This window comes from Meles meles, chromosome 2 (genome assembly GCF_922984935.1).
Source record: "Meles meles chromosome 2, mMelMel3.1 paternal haplotype, whole genome shotgun sequence".
Lineage (NCBI taxonomy): Eukaryota > Metazoa > Chordata > Mammalia > Carnivora > Mustelidae > Meles > Meles meles.
Window position 1 is genome coordinate 107210810 of NC_060067.1, and position 14402 is coordinate 107225211.

Here is a 14402-nt window from a genome sequence, read left to right on the forward strand (position 1 = left end):
TGTATGGGACACACACATATACACGAACACTATTGTGGACTGGATTGTGTGTTCCTCCCTGAATTTTTATGTTGATATCCTGATTCTCCGTGGCTAAAACTGTAACCTTGTTTGGAGATAAGGTCCTTAAAGAGGGATTAAGTTAAAATGAGACTTTCAGGGTGAGAGATCAAGTATGAATGATATCCTTTTAAGAAGAGGTAGTGTGTGTGTGTGTGTGTGTGTGTGTGTGTGTGTGTATACGTGTGCAGTGCATGCATGTACGCATGCACACACACATACAGAAAAGACTATGGGAAGGCCCAGTGAGAAGGTGGCTGTCTATAAGCCCAGGAGAGAGGCTTCAGAGGAAACCAGACCTGCCAACACCTTGATCTTTGACTTGCCAACCACTAGAACTGTGAGATAATACATTTCTGTTGTTTACGCCACCCAGTCTGTAGTATTTTGTTATGACAGCCCTAGCAAACTAATATACATGTATGTAATATTTTAGAAGAACATGTTTTCCATAGTGTTTAAATTTCATGGTAATTGGGATCTGGTTTTTTCCCCTTGAAATTATAGGAGCAGAGTTCCTTTGGTTGGGACTGGGGGCCATCCTTTCCTACCCAGGGCATCTGGAAAGATGTCAGAATTGAAGCCTATAACATTTGTCATCTGAACTACTTTGTGTTTTCCCCTACATATGGTAAGCTAAGAGATGTGATTTCTTGTTTTTCTTTTTTGAGCCTCCTCTATGTGATAAAAATTGGGTTTCTAATTTGAATATGTAGATATACTTTTCAGAGACTCATTTAAAAAATTTTGTGGCACATTTGTCAGCATGAAAAATATATACAAACTGATTTGTCATGAAAATTTACAATATAAAATAGGAAGGAGGTAGATAAACATTTTTTAAACATATTTTAAAAAAGAAAAAGAAACAAAACAAGAGCAGTTGAGGTTTCTCTGAGTTAAGTGTTCGCTTCTAACAGAATTGGGCCTGCTGCCTTATACTGCTCTTTGTGGCCTCAGTTCTCACTTTCAGAATTCCAACTGTGCTAAGTTCTTAATTCGCTCCCATCACTGGGCTGACTGTCCATCACTGCACGTTTTCTCCTCCAAATGCCGTGACATACTACCTTTGTTAAGACTTGGAAATAAACTTGAACGCAAACAAGGCATAAAGAAAGTTTTGTAAGGTAAAGAATACTATTCTTTACCTTACGAAAGGTAAGCTATTCACAAGAAAGGAGCTTTGAATAAAACCTCAGACATGTCACTGACATCAACAAATCAGTGAAAAGCCAGTCAGATATTTGTTGAGTTGTTTGCCCGGCACTGTGTGTGTTTGGCATTGAAGGGACCTAGAGTATACTCTTGCCTGCACATTGGTTGGGGTGGGGATGGGATATGTGAACAGTTTACCACACCAAACAAGGCTGTAATAGGCTTGTGGGTTGGGAGCCTCTGTAGTTCGGAAAACCAAAGATCAGGGAGGGTTTGTAAAGTCAGGGAAACCAGTGAAGGGGGAATCTTTCTTTTTTTTTTTTTTTTCAAAGATTTTATTTATTTATATGTCAGACAGATAGAGTACAGGCAGGCAGAGTAGCAGGCAGAGGCAGAGGGAGAAGCAGGCTCCCCGTGGACCAAGGAGCCCAATGTGGGACTTGATCCCAGGACGCTGGGATTGTGACCTGAGCCGAAGGCAGCCACTTAACCGACTGAGCCACCCAGACATCCTGTGAGGGGGATCTTGAATAATACCTCGTGAAGCTTGATCCAGTTATGGGCAATCCTGCTGGATGGAATCAGCAAGAACATGATGGGTCAGTACGGGAGTTCGGGAGTTCCGTTATCTTAAAGGCCCTGGTGACCCGAGATTGCTAGTTTATCAAAGCCAAATCTGTTTTCTTTTTTTTTTTTTTAAAGATTTTATTTATTTATTTGACAGAGAGAGATCACAAGTAGGCAGAGAGGCAAGCAGAGAGAGTGAGAGGGAAGCAGGCTCCCCGCCGAGCAGAGAGCCCGATGCGGGACTCGATCCCAGGACCCTGAGACCATGACCCGAGCCAAAGGCAGTGGCCTAAACCACTGAGCCACCCAGGCGCCCCCCAAATCTGTTTTCTAAAGGGGAAGACAAAAGCCAGTCAGTGGGTAATTGAAGTTATTAGGTGCTGCTGGCATTTTTAAATGGGAAAAGGGCATGAAGAGATGCAATTTAAATTGCATGTGTAAATGTGGCCATTCATAGCTCTCTAATGCTTCTGAACTCTTCAGAGGTGTAACTTGAACTGAGTTTTGCTATTAAATTCAAAGAACAGTTCATTCTTTCCTATTCCCACCGATATTTTTTTCTCAGGTATAATAGAATCTAGTGGAAGGAGGAGTCTGATTTTGCAAAGAGTTATTTATTTAAATCGTTTTGAAGTTTAATCAATGTTTTAGGTGGTTTGCAAAAAGTGCTGTGAGTTCTAGACACCCTGATACCTGCAAATATTTGAATAACACTGTTCTGGTTTAATTTAAAATTTTGAATATGAAACTAAAATTTCTTCCTGAATATGAGTCATTAGAGTTCAAGTATTAGTCCCTAGTGACTACGTGAATTTTATTGGAATTAAATCAATTTCAGTGATGTTTAAAATTTATTTAGATTCAGCGTAATTCCCCATTTCAACTACATTTTTGATATTTTGTGACTGCAATATATTTTGTACTTAATATAGAGAAAAATATGCTTCCTGTTCAGAGGATATGCCCTGCGCATATTAAACAGCAGTTCTTACTATGATTAATTCTATATATGTTTCAATTTGGTTGTTGGATGTAAAAAGAACATTGAAGCATAAGCATGTGAAAGTGAGGAAAGGAACTTCATTTAGGAGTTTTTTTCAGAGCTCTTTTTCCAGTTTTCCTTTGGAAGACCGCAGTCATCATTGAAATCAATAGATATTTAAAAGTTGAAAAATAGTAAAGAGAATAAGCTAATATATTTTATGCATTTATTTGGTATATAGTATGAGGCAGGCACTGTGAGAGGTACTAAAAGGTTTTTAAGAGGATTAGCTCATAATCAAAACTAGATAAGTGTAACTTTTCTTTAAAATCACATCTGTTTATTTTTGAAAATTTTAGTGTGAAATGAGACTGGCTGGAACTAATGCAGTCGGGACTATCTTGGGGAATAGTAATACAGATAGTTTGTATTTTATACTTTTGCTTGACTGTCTTCTCTAGATTTCTATGTTGAGCTTATATTCCTTCTGTAGTAAGAGAAGAAAGTCGTTAAAACAATCTATTTAGTAATTTCAGCCAACTCGGGATGAAAGGCTTAACTGATTTGACTATGTGGCACTTTCTACTTTCTCCCTGTTGAGGCTAGAAGAACGTGTAACCTTATTGTTTTTCCAAATGTTCAGTTTATTTCTGAATTTAAAACTAGTAGGTTTACCACTGAAGATGAAATAACTGACCAGGGGCACCTGGGTGGTTCAGTGGGTGAAAGCCTCTGCCTTTGGTTCAGGTCATGATCTCAGGGTCCTGGGATCGAGCCCCACATCTGGCTCTCTGCTCAGCAGGGAGCCTGTTTCCCTTCTCTCTGCCTGCCTCTCTGCCTACTTGTGATTTCTGTCTGTCAAGGAATTAAAAAAAATAATAATAACTGACCATAACTCCCCAATTTAATCCTGTGCAGTATGACAGAAAAAAGTCTTTTTGACATTTTAAAATTTAACTTGAAATTCTTATGAATTAGTTTACTTTATATATCTATGTAATACATTTACAGACGTATATATATATCAATTCATATATTTAGATAGATAGATATCCTTTTCTGTATTCTCAGTCATTATAACGAAGGTTTCTAACCTTTTTCACTTTTTAGTATCCTGTGGTCATTTGTTTGATTTTGCCCTAACCTCAACTTCCTCAATGATTTTCACCCATTCTTAGTGTTTAAGATAATAAAAACAAATTTATATTTGAAAAAAGTACTGAGGTCAAAGGAAAACAAGAATTACTCCCATTATATCTTAGGCTCCTGTCATTTATCTAGATATTAAGAGAGACCAGTTTGTTGACATGACTTTCTTTAAAACCTTATTAGAAAATGTTTATTTGAATAATTCCCTTGTAACCCTGAAATAGTCTAATCAGGTTTTAAACAGCAGTAGCTGCTCTAGGGCACCCACATTTTCAGTGTGTTGAACAGTGAAAGATCGATTCTGGTATTGAAAAGGGAAGCCCAGAGGCTTTTTACTGGATGTAGAAACCCAGGAAGATTCTCCTGTTCTTTTTTCTTGGGGAGGGGGTAGAAGAATGACCCCATCTGCTTGGGGAGTAGGGGAAGTCTCTCTGGACTTGGGTTTTCAAGGTGGGGAGGAGAGATGGGGAGAAGATAGCTGGTAGGGGTGGATGCCCCAATTGCAAAGATTAAGACATTTATAAGCAAATAATCTGGCCCAAACTGCAGGCCTTGTGTGGCGGTGGTGTGTGTGTGTGTGTGTGTGTGTGTGTGTATGTGTGAGTGAGAGAGAGAGAGAGAGACAGAGAGACAGACATACATATATTCATTTATTGATTGTTTCTTCCATGCTAGGTCTTTCATATTTGTAATCTGATGTGAATTATTCACATTATGCCCTAAAATGTATTAGGGAAGGTTGATCATGTAGTTTTATGAGCTTTTCATAAGCTTACATAAACACATTAAGTCCAAATCTATAATAAGTATGTTCTGATGAAATGCTGCATTGTTACCACAATCTTCTGTTACCACAGCCAGGAAAAAAAAAATAGTATAGAGAAGTTTTTCGGTTTGTGAATCCTCCTCTTGAGGTGAGGTGAGCTGTGGGTCTTTGACCTATGCTTGTGCACTTCCACCATCCCAGAGATGCTGCCTTCCCCCCAACTGGATCCACATTTCCTTGCTGCCTCAGCCTAAAGTGCCCCCTCTATCATTCTCCAAGACCTAGCCTTTGGGTTGGACGACTTAGTTTGGCTAGATCCTGGCCTTCGCCACAGAAGCCTGTTTTGGGGGTCATTGCTTCCCTTTGATATAGGGAATATAATACTACAATGTAATGATGGTTTGTCAGTCTTGTGCAATGCCTTGTTTGATGCAGTTTTTGGAATGCATTCGTTTTGAATCACTTTTTCATTCATCTTCGAATTACTTTACCCATAAAATAACAGTATTCACCCTTGAAAATATCTTTATGGGTAGGTAGGTTGCTTGACTAATCTCTCCTGTGATTAGCTGCCTTGTTGCCTGAACAGATTTTTTTTCCCTCTGGAATTTACCAATTTATCTTTGGGGGAAATTGTGCTTTGCGTCTGTTTTGCCTTAGTTTCATCTTCGAGGATTTTGTCCTGCTGAGTAAGCGAGGAGGTCTTGCTGCTTGGTAAAGAAGGGGAAAATAGCTGTTGTAACAAACTGTGAGCCTGCCTTTCTGGCTCATGCAAGCTGTTAGCTCTTTGAAAAGCAGCTGCTGAAGGCTGTCCTTTAATTCTAGCAGGAGCACAGGAAAATATCCTGTGTTTGAATTGAAACCTTCTGTGGCTTGATCATTTCAGCTTGTTGTCACTGCTGTTTCTTCACATGCACAGGAGGACCTCAACACTGCAGCTTTTCATCACTTATTAAAGATGCAAGAAGCAAGCAGGCGAGAGGAGGAGCTGTTAGATGCTCAGCGGGGTGAAGCTAATCAAGGCAGCTATCTTTGAATAGCTCCCCCTGCCCCCCAGATGAAGCATTGGTTTTCATCTTACATATGCAACCTCCCTTCCTTTGCAGATCCTTCCCATGCTGACCCGAATGTTCTTCCATCTCCGTGTTCATTCTTAACCCCCAGATACTGTCCTGTATTCTTAACTATGACCTTTGGGTATATTTCTCTATGTACATTCAACCTCTTGCTTCTTTGGGTTGGGATGTAATTTATAGTACCTGTATAGGTTTACAGACAGTAATGATTCAAGAAATATATTTGTATTCTTTGATGCTCCCATAACCGTTGTCATGCCCTTATGAGATAGTTTAGGTTACAAGGATGGTATTTTGACAAATGAAGGAACTGTGGCAGCATATAATTATACATTTAGTGGAGGGTCAGACACACTCTTTATGTTTGTAGATTTCAGCATTCTTTTTCACAGACCCTTTTATTAAGAGGCTAATATTTTATTGTTATATTCTGCCCACCCCCCCCCATGCTTTGTTTCACATTGAATGTATCTGATATTTGGACTTAGGATTCTGAAAGGCAAAAAGTACCTTTCCTTTTATCATTTTATTTTATTTTTTTTCCATTATGATAAGCATACTTTTTTTTTTTTTTTAAAGATTTTACTTATTTATTTGACAGACAGAGATCACAAGTAGTCAGAGTCAGGCACAGAGAGAGGAGGAAGCAGGCTCCCTGCTGAGCAGAGAGCCCTATGCAGGGCTCGATCCCAGGACCCTGGGATCATGACCTAAGCTGAAGGCAGAGGCTTAACCCACTGAGCCACCCAGGCACCCAATAAGCATACTTTTTAATCCCCATCACTTATTTCCTCTATCCCCCATCTACCCCCCCTCTGGTAGCCATCAGTTTGTTCTCTATAGTTAAGGGTCTTTTTCTTGATTTATCTCTTTTTTTTTCCTTTGCTCATTTGTTTTGTTTCTTAAATTCTACATATGAGTGACATCATATGGTATTTGTCTATTTCTGACTGACTTATTTCCCTTAGCCTCTCTATCTCCATCCACATTGTTGCAAATGGCAAGATTTCATTCTTTTTATGGCTGAGTAATATTCCATTGTATATATATACACCACCTCTTCTTTATTCATTCATCTGTTGATGGACACTTGGGCTGCTTCCATAGTTTGTCTGTTGTCAGTAATGCTGCTATAAACATCATGATGCATGTATCCCTTTGAATTTGTGTTTTTGTATTTTCTGGCTAAATACCCAGTAGTGTGATTCCTGGATCCTCCAAGTATCTTTGCTTTTGGTTTTCCTCAGTGTTTATACACAAATTTCATTGTGTGCCTGCTAGTGTCTTTCTCTTTGAGAGGTGCTTCTGTGAGAAATGCATGCAAAGTGGAGAGCCCTAGAGTCAGGAAACCTGGGCCCTTGACTTGTCCTTTGGCTCAGGAGCTTTTGAGTTAGGTTCTGTAGTTGGGGCCTCAGGAACCTTGTCTATAAAGTGATGTGGAAATTGCCAAGTAGAAAAAATTCTACCTGTTGAAGAATTCAGTTCTTCTTGAAGCTGGACACATGATTAATAAAGACATTGATACTTGGGGCTTAATTATAATCAGTTAAGGCATGGGTTAGGATATGGTGTGAGAGTCTTTCTGGTAGTTATGGACACATTTGAATTCAAGTAACTCAGTCATGTCTTATTTTTCTACTTCTGTGTCTTTTTACACTTTTCTTTTTCTCTTAAACAACTGAATAAAGCTTTTTTGTTTTTTTAAAAGACTTTATTTTTAAATAATCTCTATATACAGCATGGGGCTTGAACTCACAACTCCAAGATCAAGAGTCACATGCTCTACCAACTGAGCCAGCCAGGCGCCCCAAGCTGTTTTCTTTTCTGACCACATCTCGACAAAGAAGTAGACTTTACGGGAATATAAGAGGAGCAAACTGGTATATTTTAGAGGTTTTTTAAAGGTTAATGTGTTGCCCACATCTACACAAACTGGAACTGTCTTGAAGGTTGTTTGGATGAAGTGGCAGCACACTTATTCTGGTTATGTAGCTGCCTACTCTTTATACAAATTTCCATCCAAGTCAGATCCTTAGTGGTTGGTTGGTTGGTTGGTTGGTATTTAAAGAGTCCTCCCTGAATCAGTTTTGGAAAAACTTGAAAGTGAGTCAGTGGCCAGAACCACATTCTCTGACCTTCTCTGGATAGCCTGCCTGATTGATTTTATATGGAACAAACTATAGACCATGGTTTCTTCTGCAGGGAGCGAGACATCAACTGGGGTATCCCTGAGTCTCTGGAAAGGCCTCAAGTTCTAGAGAGAGCAGGTCAGCCTTGCCTGTTTGCCCTGTTTTGGCAGCATTCCTGTTTGTTTGGGCTCAGAGTGAGGAGAGGATGTAAAATCTGGTGTAATTGGGAAGGAGACCTGGGAGGAGATTTTGACTCATTTAATAATTTTTCTTCTTAGCTATCCCCATCCCCAGTGCTTTATCCATATTTTGGAATTATTTGCATTCCACTGCTGTAGAGGTGGGAGTGATCGGTATTTGTTATTTTATTTTTTTTAATCTCCGTCTTTTCTTTTCTTTTTTTTTTTTTTAAGATTTTATTTATTTATTTGACAGAGAGAGAGAGATTACAAGTAGGCAGAGAGGGAGGGGGAAGCAGGCTCCCCGCTGAGCAGAGAGCCCGATGCGGGGCTCCATCCCAGGACCCTGAGATCATGACCTGAGCCGAAGGCAGCGGCTTAATCCACTGAGCCACCCAGGTGCCCCAAATCTCCGTCTTTTCTTTATTTTTGTTTTATTTTTTTATTGGAGTGTAGTTGAACATAGTGTCGCATTAGTTTCAGGTGATTCAGTGAGTCTATATGTTATGCTGTGGTCACCACAAGTGGAGCTACCATCGGTCACTATACCATACTATTACAACACCATTGACTATATTTCTTATGCTGTACCTTTTGTCCTGTGACTTACTCATTTTATAATAGGAAGCCTGTATCTCCCGCTGCCCATTAGCTATTTTGCCCACCCCATTCCCCCCCAATCTTCTGCCTTCTGGCTACCATCAGTTCTCTGTATTTATGTAGCTGTTTTTGTCTTTTGTTTGTTGTATTTTTCAGATTCCACATGTAAATAAAGTCATACAGTATTCGTTTTTCTCTGACTTACTTCACTTAGCATAAAGACCTCTAGATCCAAGGGCATCTGGGTGGCTCAGTCAGTCAAACTTCTGACTTTTGGTTTTGGCTCAGGTCATGATCTTGTGGCTGAACCCCACCACAGCAGGTGGCTCTCCCTTCAGCAGGGAGTCTGCTTCTCCCTCTAGCCCTTCCCAAGGTTGTGCACTCTCTCTTTCTCTCTCTAAAAAATAAATAAATAAATCTTTAAAAAAACAGAAAACAAACCTCTAGGTCCATTCTTTTTTGTGACTGAGAAAAATTCCACTATACACACATACACACCATGTCCTCTTTATCCATTTAGCCGTTGGTATGCACTTAGGTTACTTCCATATCTTGGCTGTTGTAGATAATGCTGCAGTAAACATAGGGATGCATAGATCTTTTCAAATTAGTGTTTTTGTTTTCTTCAGGTAGATACCAGTAGTGGGATTACTGGAGCATATGGTATTACTGTGTTTGGTTTTTTTTTTAACTTTTTAATTTTTTTTTTTTTTTTTTTAATTTATTTAACAGCACAAGTAGACAGAGAGGCAGGCCGGGTGGGTGGGGGGGAAGCAGGCTCCCCACTGAGCAGAGAACCTGATGTAGGGCTCGATCCCAGGACCCTGAGATCACAACCTGAGCCGAAGGCAGAGGCTTAACCCACTGAGCCACCCAGGCGCCCTGGTATTACTGTTTTTGACTATTTGAGGAACTTCTATATGGTTTTCCACAGTGACTTCACCAATTTACATTCCATTAATGTGCACAACCTCGCCAACACTTTTTATTTCTTGTCTTTTGGATTCTAGCTATTCGAACTGATGTGAGGTAGTATCTCATTGTGGTTTTGGTTTGCATTTTGCTGATATTAGTGATGTTGAGCATCTTTTCATGTGTCTGTCGACCAACTATATGTCTTTTTTAGAAAAATGTCTGTTCAGGTCCTCTGCCTGTTTTTAAATTGGATTATTTGGTTTTTTGGTGTTCGGTTGTATATCTTCTTTATGTATTTTGGATCTTAACCCCTTATAGGGTATATCATTTGTGAGTATCTTCCCGAATTTAGTAGCTTACCTTTTTATTTTGTTGATGGTTTTCTTTGTTGCGCAAAAGCTTTTTAGTTTGATATAGTCCTGCTTGTTTATTTTTGTTTTTGTTTCCCTTGCCTTGGGAGACGTATCTAGAAAAATGCTTAGGCTGGTGTCAGAGAAATTACTCCCTATGTTTTCTTCGAGGAATTTTATAGTTTCATGTCACATTTAGTTCTTTAGTCCATTTTGAGTTCATTTTTGAGTATAGTGTAAGAAAGCAGACCAGTTTCATTCTTTTGGATGTAGCCGTTCAGTTTTCCTAGCACCATTTATTGAAAAGACTGTCTTTTCCCCATTGCATATTCTTGCCTCTTTTGTCATAAGTTAATTGACCGTATAATCATGGGTTTATTTCTGGAATCTGTTCTGTTCCCTTGGTCTGTGTGTGCATTTTTGTGCCAGGGTCATATTGTTTTGTAGTATATCTTGAAATCTGGAATTGTGATACTTCCAGCTTTGTTCTTTCTCAAGATTGCTTTGGCTGTTCATGATAGGAATGATGGGTATTCTTTTTTTTTTTTTTTAATTTATTTATTTGACAGAGAGATCATAAGCAGGCAGAGAGGCAGGCAGAGAGAAAGGAGGAAGCAGGCTCCCCGCTGAGCAGAGAGCCCGATGCGGGGCTCGATCCCAGGACCCTGAGATCATGACCTGAGCCGAAAGCAGAGGCTTAACCCACTGAGCCACCCAGGTGCCCCTGGAATGATGGGTATTCTTTAGGAAAGGGTAATTTTGTCAGTGCTAGGAGAGGTATGACAGGAAGCTGTCTTCTAGAAATGGGTCGTAATTTATAAAAGGGAGCTCTCCTTACCTAGATATAGGATTATATGTTTAAAAAGTAACAAATAAAAAGAATTGACCACTTAATACCCAGAAAATTATTGATGATTTAAGACTCTGTATGTGCTTTTGGAAACTAAATTACTTAAATTCTCCATGACTTCTCAAAGGAAGTGTTGTATTCCATTTGGAAGAAGAGGAGGGGACAAAAATAGATTGGTATAGTGTCTCTGCTGATGACACGATGGACTTGTAGGTGTTCTATTGGGTTTTTGAATTCCGCAGCCTTAATTTTTTCAGTTATCAGCTCCTAAGGAAGTTAACTGGGTGAGTCCCAGAGGACTGCTGATTTACTTTAGCACTTTCCCTGTTAGAAGCAATAGAAACTTCCAGTAGCCTTCGGGAACTGCATTATTTGTCTTCCTGGCAGAGGCTCTTGCAAGCAGAGCCTTCCTATTTTTCACCAAAGAGGAAGTGATAGGAAACATCCAAGGGGTCAGCTTGAACTTGGGTGGTTATTAGTAGGGTAGAACTAAAATCTTTATGTAGAAATTAAAGAAAAGGGGATTTCAGTTCAATGTGAAGACTTTACAATAGCCAAGGCTAGCAAAAACGGAAGCCTATTTTGTGAGGCAGAGGGTTTTTTCATTACAGATATTAGAGAGATTAGAATAGCCTTTTTAGGGAAATATTTTAAGGATGGAGATCAGTAAACATTTTCTGTAAAGGGTCAAATAGTAAACATTTTAGGTTTTTTGGGCCATTTGGCCTCTGTTGCAGCTGTTCAAACTTAGCCATTGTTGTGCAAAGGCAATCAAAGACAACGCGGACAAAAATGAGCATGGTTAGTGTAGCGTGCTTGACCTGCGATAACAAAATGCCACAGGCTGGGTGGCTTCAACAACAGGCATTGATTTCTTACAGTTCTGGAAGCTGGGAGGGCTCAGATCAAGGTGCTGGCTGATGGGTTTGTACCGACGGCTTTCTTCCTGGTTTGCAGATAGCTACGTTTCTTGCTCTGTCCTTACAGGATCTGGTGGTAGTGGTGGAGAGAAAGATGGAGAAACAGACAGATAGGCAGATGGAAATAGAAAGCGATGAAGGGAGGGAGGGGTCTTATCTTTCTCTGATAAGACCACAGACCTATCAGATTGGGTCTCACCCTTTGACCTCACTTAACTTAATTATCTCCCGAAGACCTTATCTCCAGATAAAATCGAGTTGGGGAATTAGGGCTGCCAGCGGTGCATTTTGGAGAGGTGGAAGAGGGGGACACAATTCAGTTCATAGCAGCTGTGTTCCAATAAAGTTTTATTTATAAAAGGAGATGGGTCAGATTTGGCCCAAAGACCAGTTGTTTGTCAGTCTTTGGTCTAGAAGGAAATAAACACTTACCAGAAAGTAGACTAGATGATCTGTCAACATCTAGTTCAAAAGTTTTATGACTCTGTGCTGTTGTGGTTAAAGACTCAGCCAAAAGCTCTATTTGATGTCTATCATCACTTGATATCATTAAGATAAATGCTCCCCTATATAATTAAACTGTAAAATTCTGTAAAAATTCTGAGTACCAGTAAGACGTAATTTTACTGGGGGGGACATTATTTGGTTACGATTGGCATAACTTAGAGGTTAAGTGTACAGTCTCTAGCTTCAGACTGTCATGGTTCATGTCCAAGCTCTGCAGCTTACTAGCTGTGTGACCTTGGACAAGTTACTTAACTCCTCCATATTTCAGTTTTCTTATCTAGACAATGATGGTGATAATAGAATTTACCTTATAGAAGTGTTGTAATGCTTAAATAAGTTAATACATGTTGAGAGCATAAAGCAGTGCCTAGCTCACAGGAAGTTCTTGGTAAATACTATCTATTATTATTTCTTGAAGTAAGAGATAGTAAAGGAAGCCAGAGGGAATACGATAGGGAGCTAAAGATCATGTAGCTGTCAAAGATTTAGGGTTGTTTTGAAAATAAATACCTTTGGATCAGAGTGTAGTGTGTGCTTCTGTTTAAAAACAATAAAAATGCTGGAAAGGGAAATTGAGAGACTTAGTATATACTTGGTAGGAAGGAAGTATCTTGAACAAACAAGTGTGGTTGTCTTGATATAGTTTACTATATCAGAAAAACTTGCAGGCTATGGGTGGGTAAACTCCAGAATTGGCTGGATCAGAACAAATTAATTCAGAGCTCATTGACAGGTGTTCCTAAGAATGGATCATTTAAGGGGCACCTGGCTGGCTCAGTTGGTTAAGTGTCTGCCTTTGGCTCAGGTCATGATCTTGGGGTCCTGGGACCAAGCCCCTTGTCCAGCTCCCTGCTTAGCAGGACATGTGCTTCTCCCTTTGCCCACTCCCCTTGTGTTCGCTCGCTCTCTCAAATAAATAAAATCTTAAAAAAAAAAAAAGAATGGATCATTTAAGAAATAACATAGTTCTTAAGTCCAGGATTAGTTTTACTTCCAAGTGCATCCAGTCCATCTCTACTTTTGCTTGGTGTGGGATACAGATGATGAGACGTGCTATGATCATCTTTACAGTAGGCCTGGTTGTGGCTCTGCATCTGTAAGTTACAAACTCTTGGCTCATTGATCAGCATATATACTTTTCCTTCATTTGCAGCAAAACAGTGATTATCAGTCCCCTCCTTATGTGTAGGAGAAGGGTCTTTAAGATATTTCTCAGCTGATAACCTTCTCCCATCTCTTTTTCACGGAGGAAAATAGAAGCCACTCTGCAGGAAATTCTGCAGTTTCTAGCCATAGATCATACAAAGCTAAGTGCATCTGCACCAGGCACTGTCCTTTCTGTGGCAGTAAGGGATGAGAACTTTCACTGGTGGCTCTCACATTCTGCCTATGCAGCCTTTTGTGTACTCCGACCCTGGTTTCTCCTGTGTAACTTAAAAAATATGAGTCAGCTTTTCCAGTCCGCTCTGCTCTTGCCCAAAGCCTCCTTTGGCGTGCCGTCTTATTTTAAAACCAAAACCAAACCCAGATTCTATTCTGGAGACGAAGCGATGTAAATTGAATGGGTGATGGAGGAATGGGTTATGTCGCATATAATATAAAACACTACTTCAGAATCCTCATGAAACATTCTACCCTATTTGCAGACTCCACTCCCAAAGTGTTGTTCCTTAGGCAGCTGTCTCATCTTTCTTTTCTCCCGGGGACCTTCCTCTTCAGGCTTGCTCCCTTTTCTTTTCCTTTTCTTCCTCTCCATTCCAAGATTTTCCACATGGCACCTTCTATTCCTTTTACATAGAAATTTCATGTCTCTCTGCTTTTTCTGTTTTTATCCTGCTATGTCATTGTGATGGGGCCCTTTGTAATTTTTTACAATGCAGATCTGATTGTGTTTTCCTTTTTTTTTTTTTTTTAAGATTTGTTTATTAGAAAGAGAGAGAGAGCAGGAGAAGGGGGAGGGTCAGAGGGAGAAACAGACTCCCTGCTAAGTGGGGAGCCCTACATGGAACTGGATCCTGGGACTCCGGGATCATGACCTGAGCCGAAGGCAGAGGCTTAACTGACTGAGCCACCTAGGCACCTGGTGTTTTCCTTTTTGCTGAAAAATCTCCAGTGCTCCTCATTGATCTAGGGTAAAGTCTCTGGACTCCTCACATGAGCCAGGATGAGCTGGACTGTGCTTACGTCCTCTGTAAGG

The 14402-nt window shown here is 39.9% G+C and overlaps 1 protein-coding gene across 2 annotated transcripts in view; it reads left to right on the forward strand.

Annotated features, from left to right (window-relative positions):
* Nucleotides 1-14402, forward strand: part of MANBA (mannosidase beta) — a 122272-nt gene that overhangs the window by 24412 nt on the left and 83458 nt on the right. For both annotated transcript variants that reach the window (XM_045998531.1, XM_045998532.1), the window contains exon 5: nt 568-691. In XM_045998531.1, coding sequence (XP_045854487.1) covers nt 568-691 — 124 coding nt within the window. The remainder of the gene's footprint in view (nt 1-567; nt 692-14402) is intronic.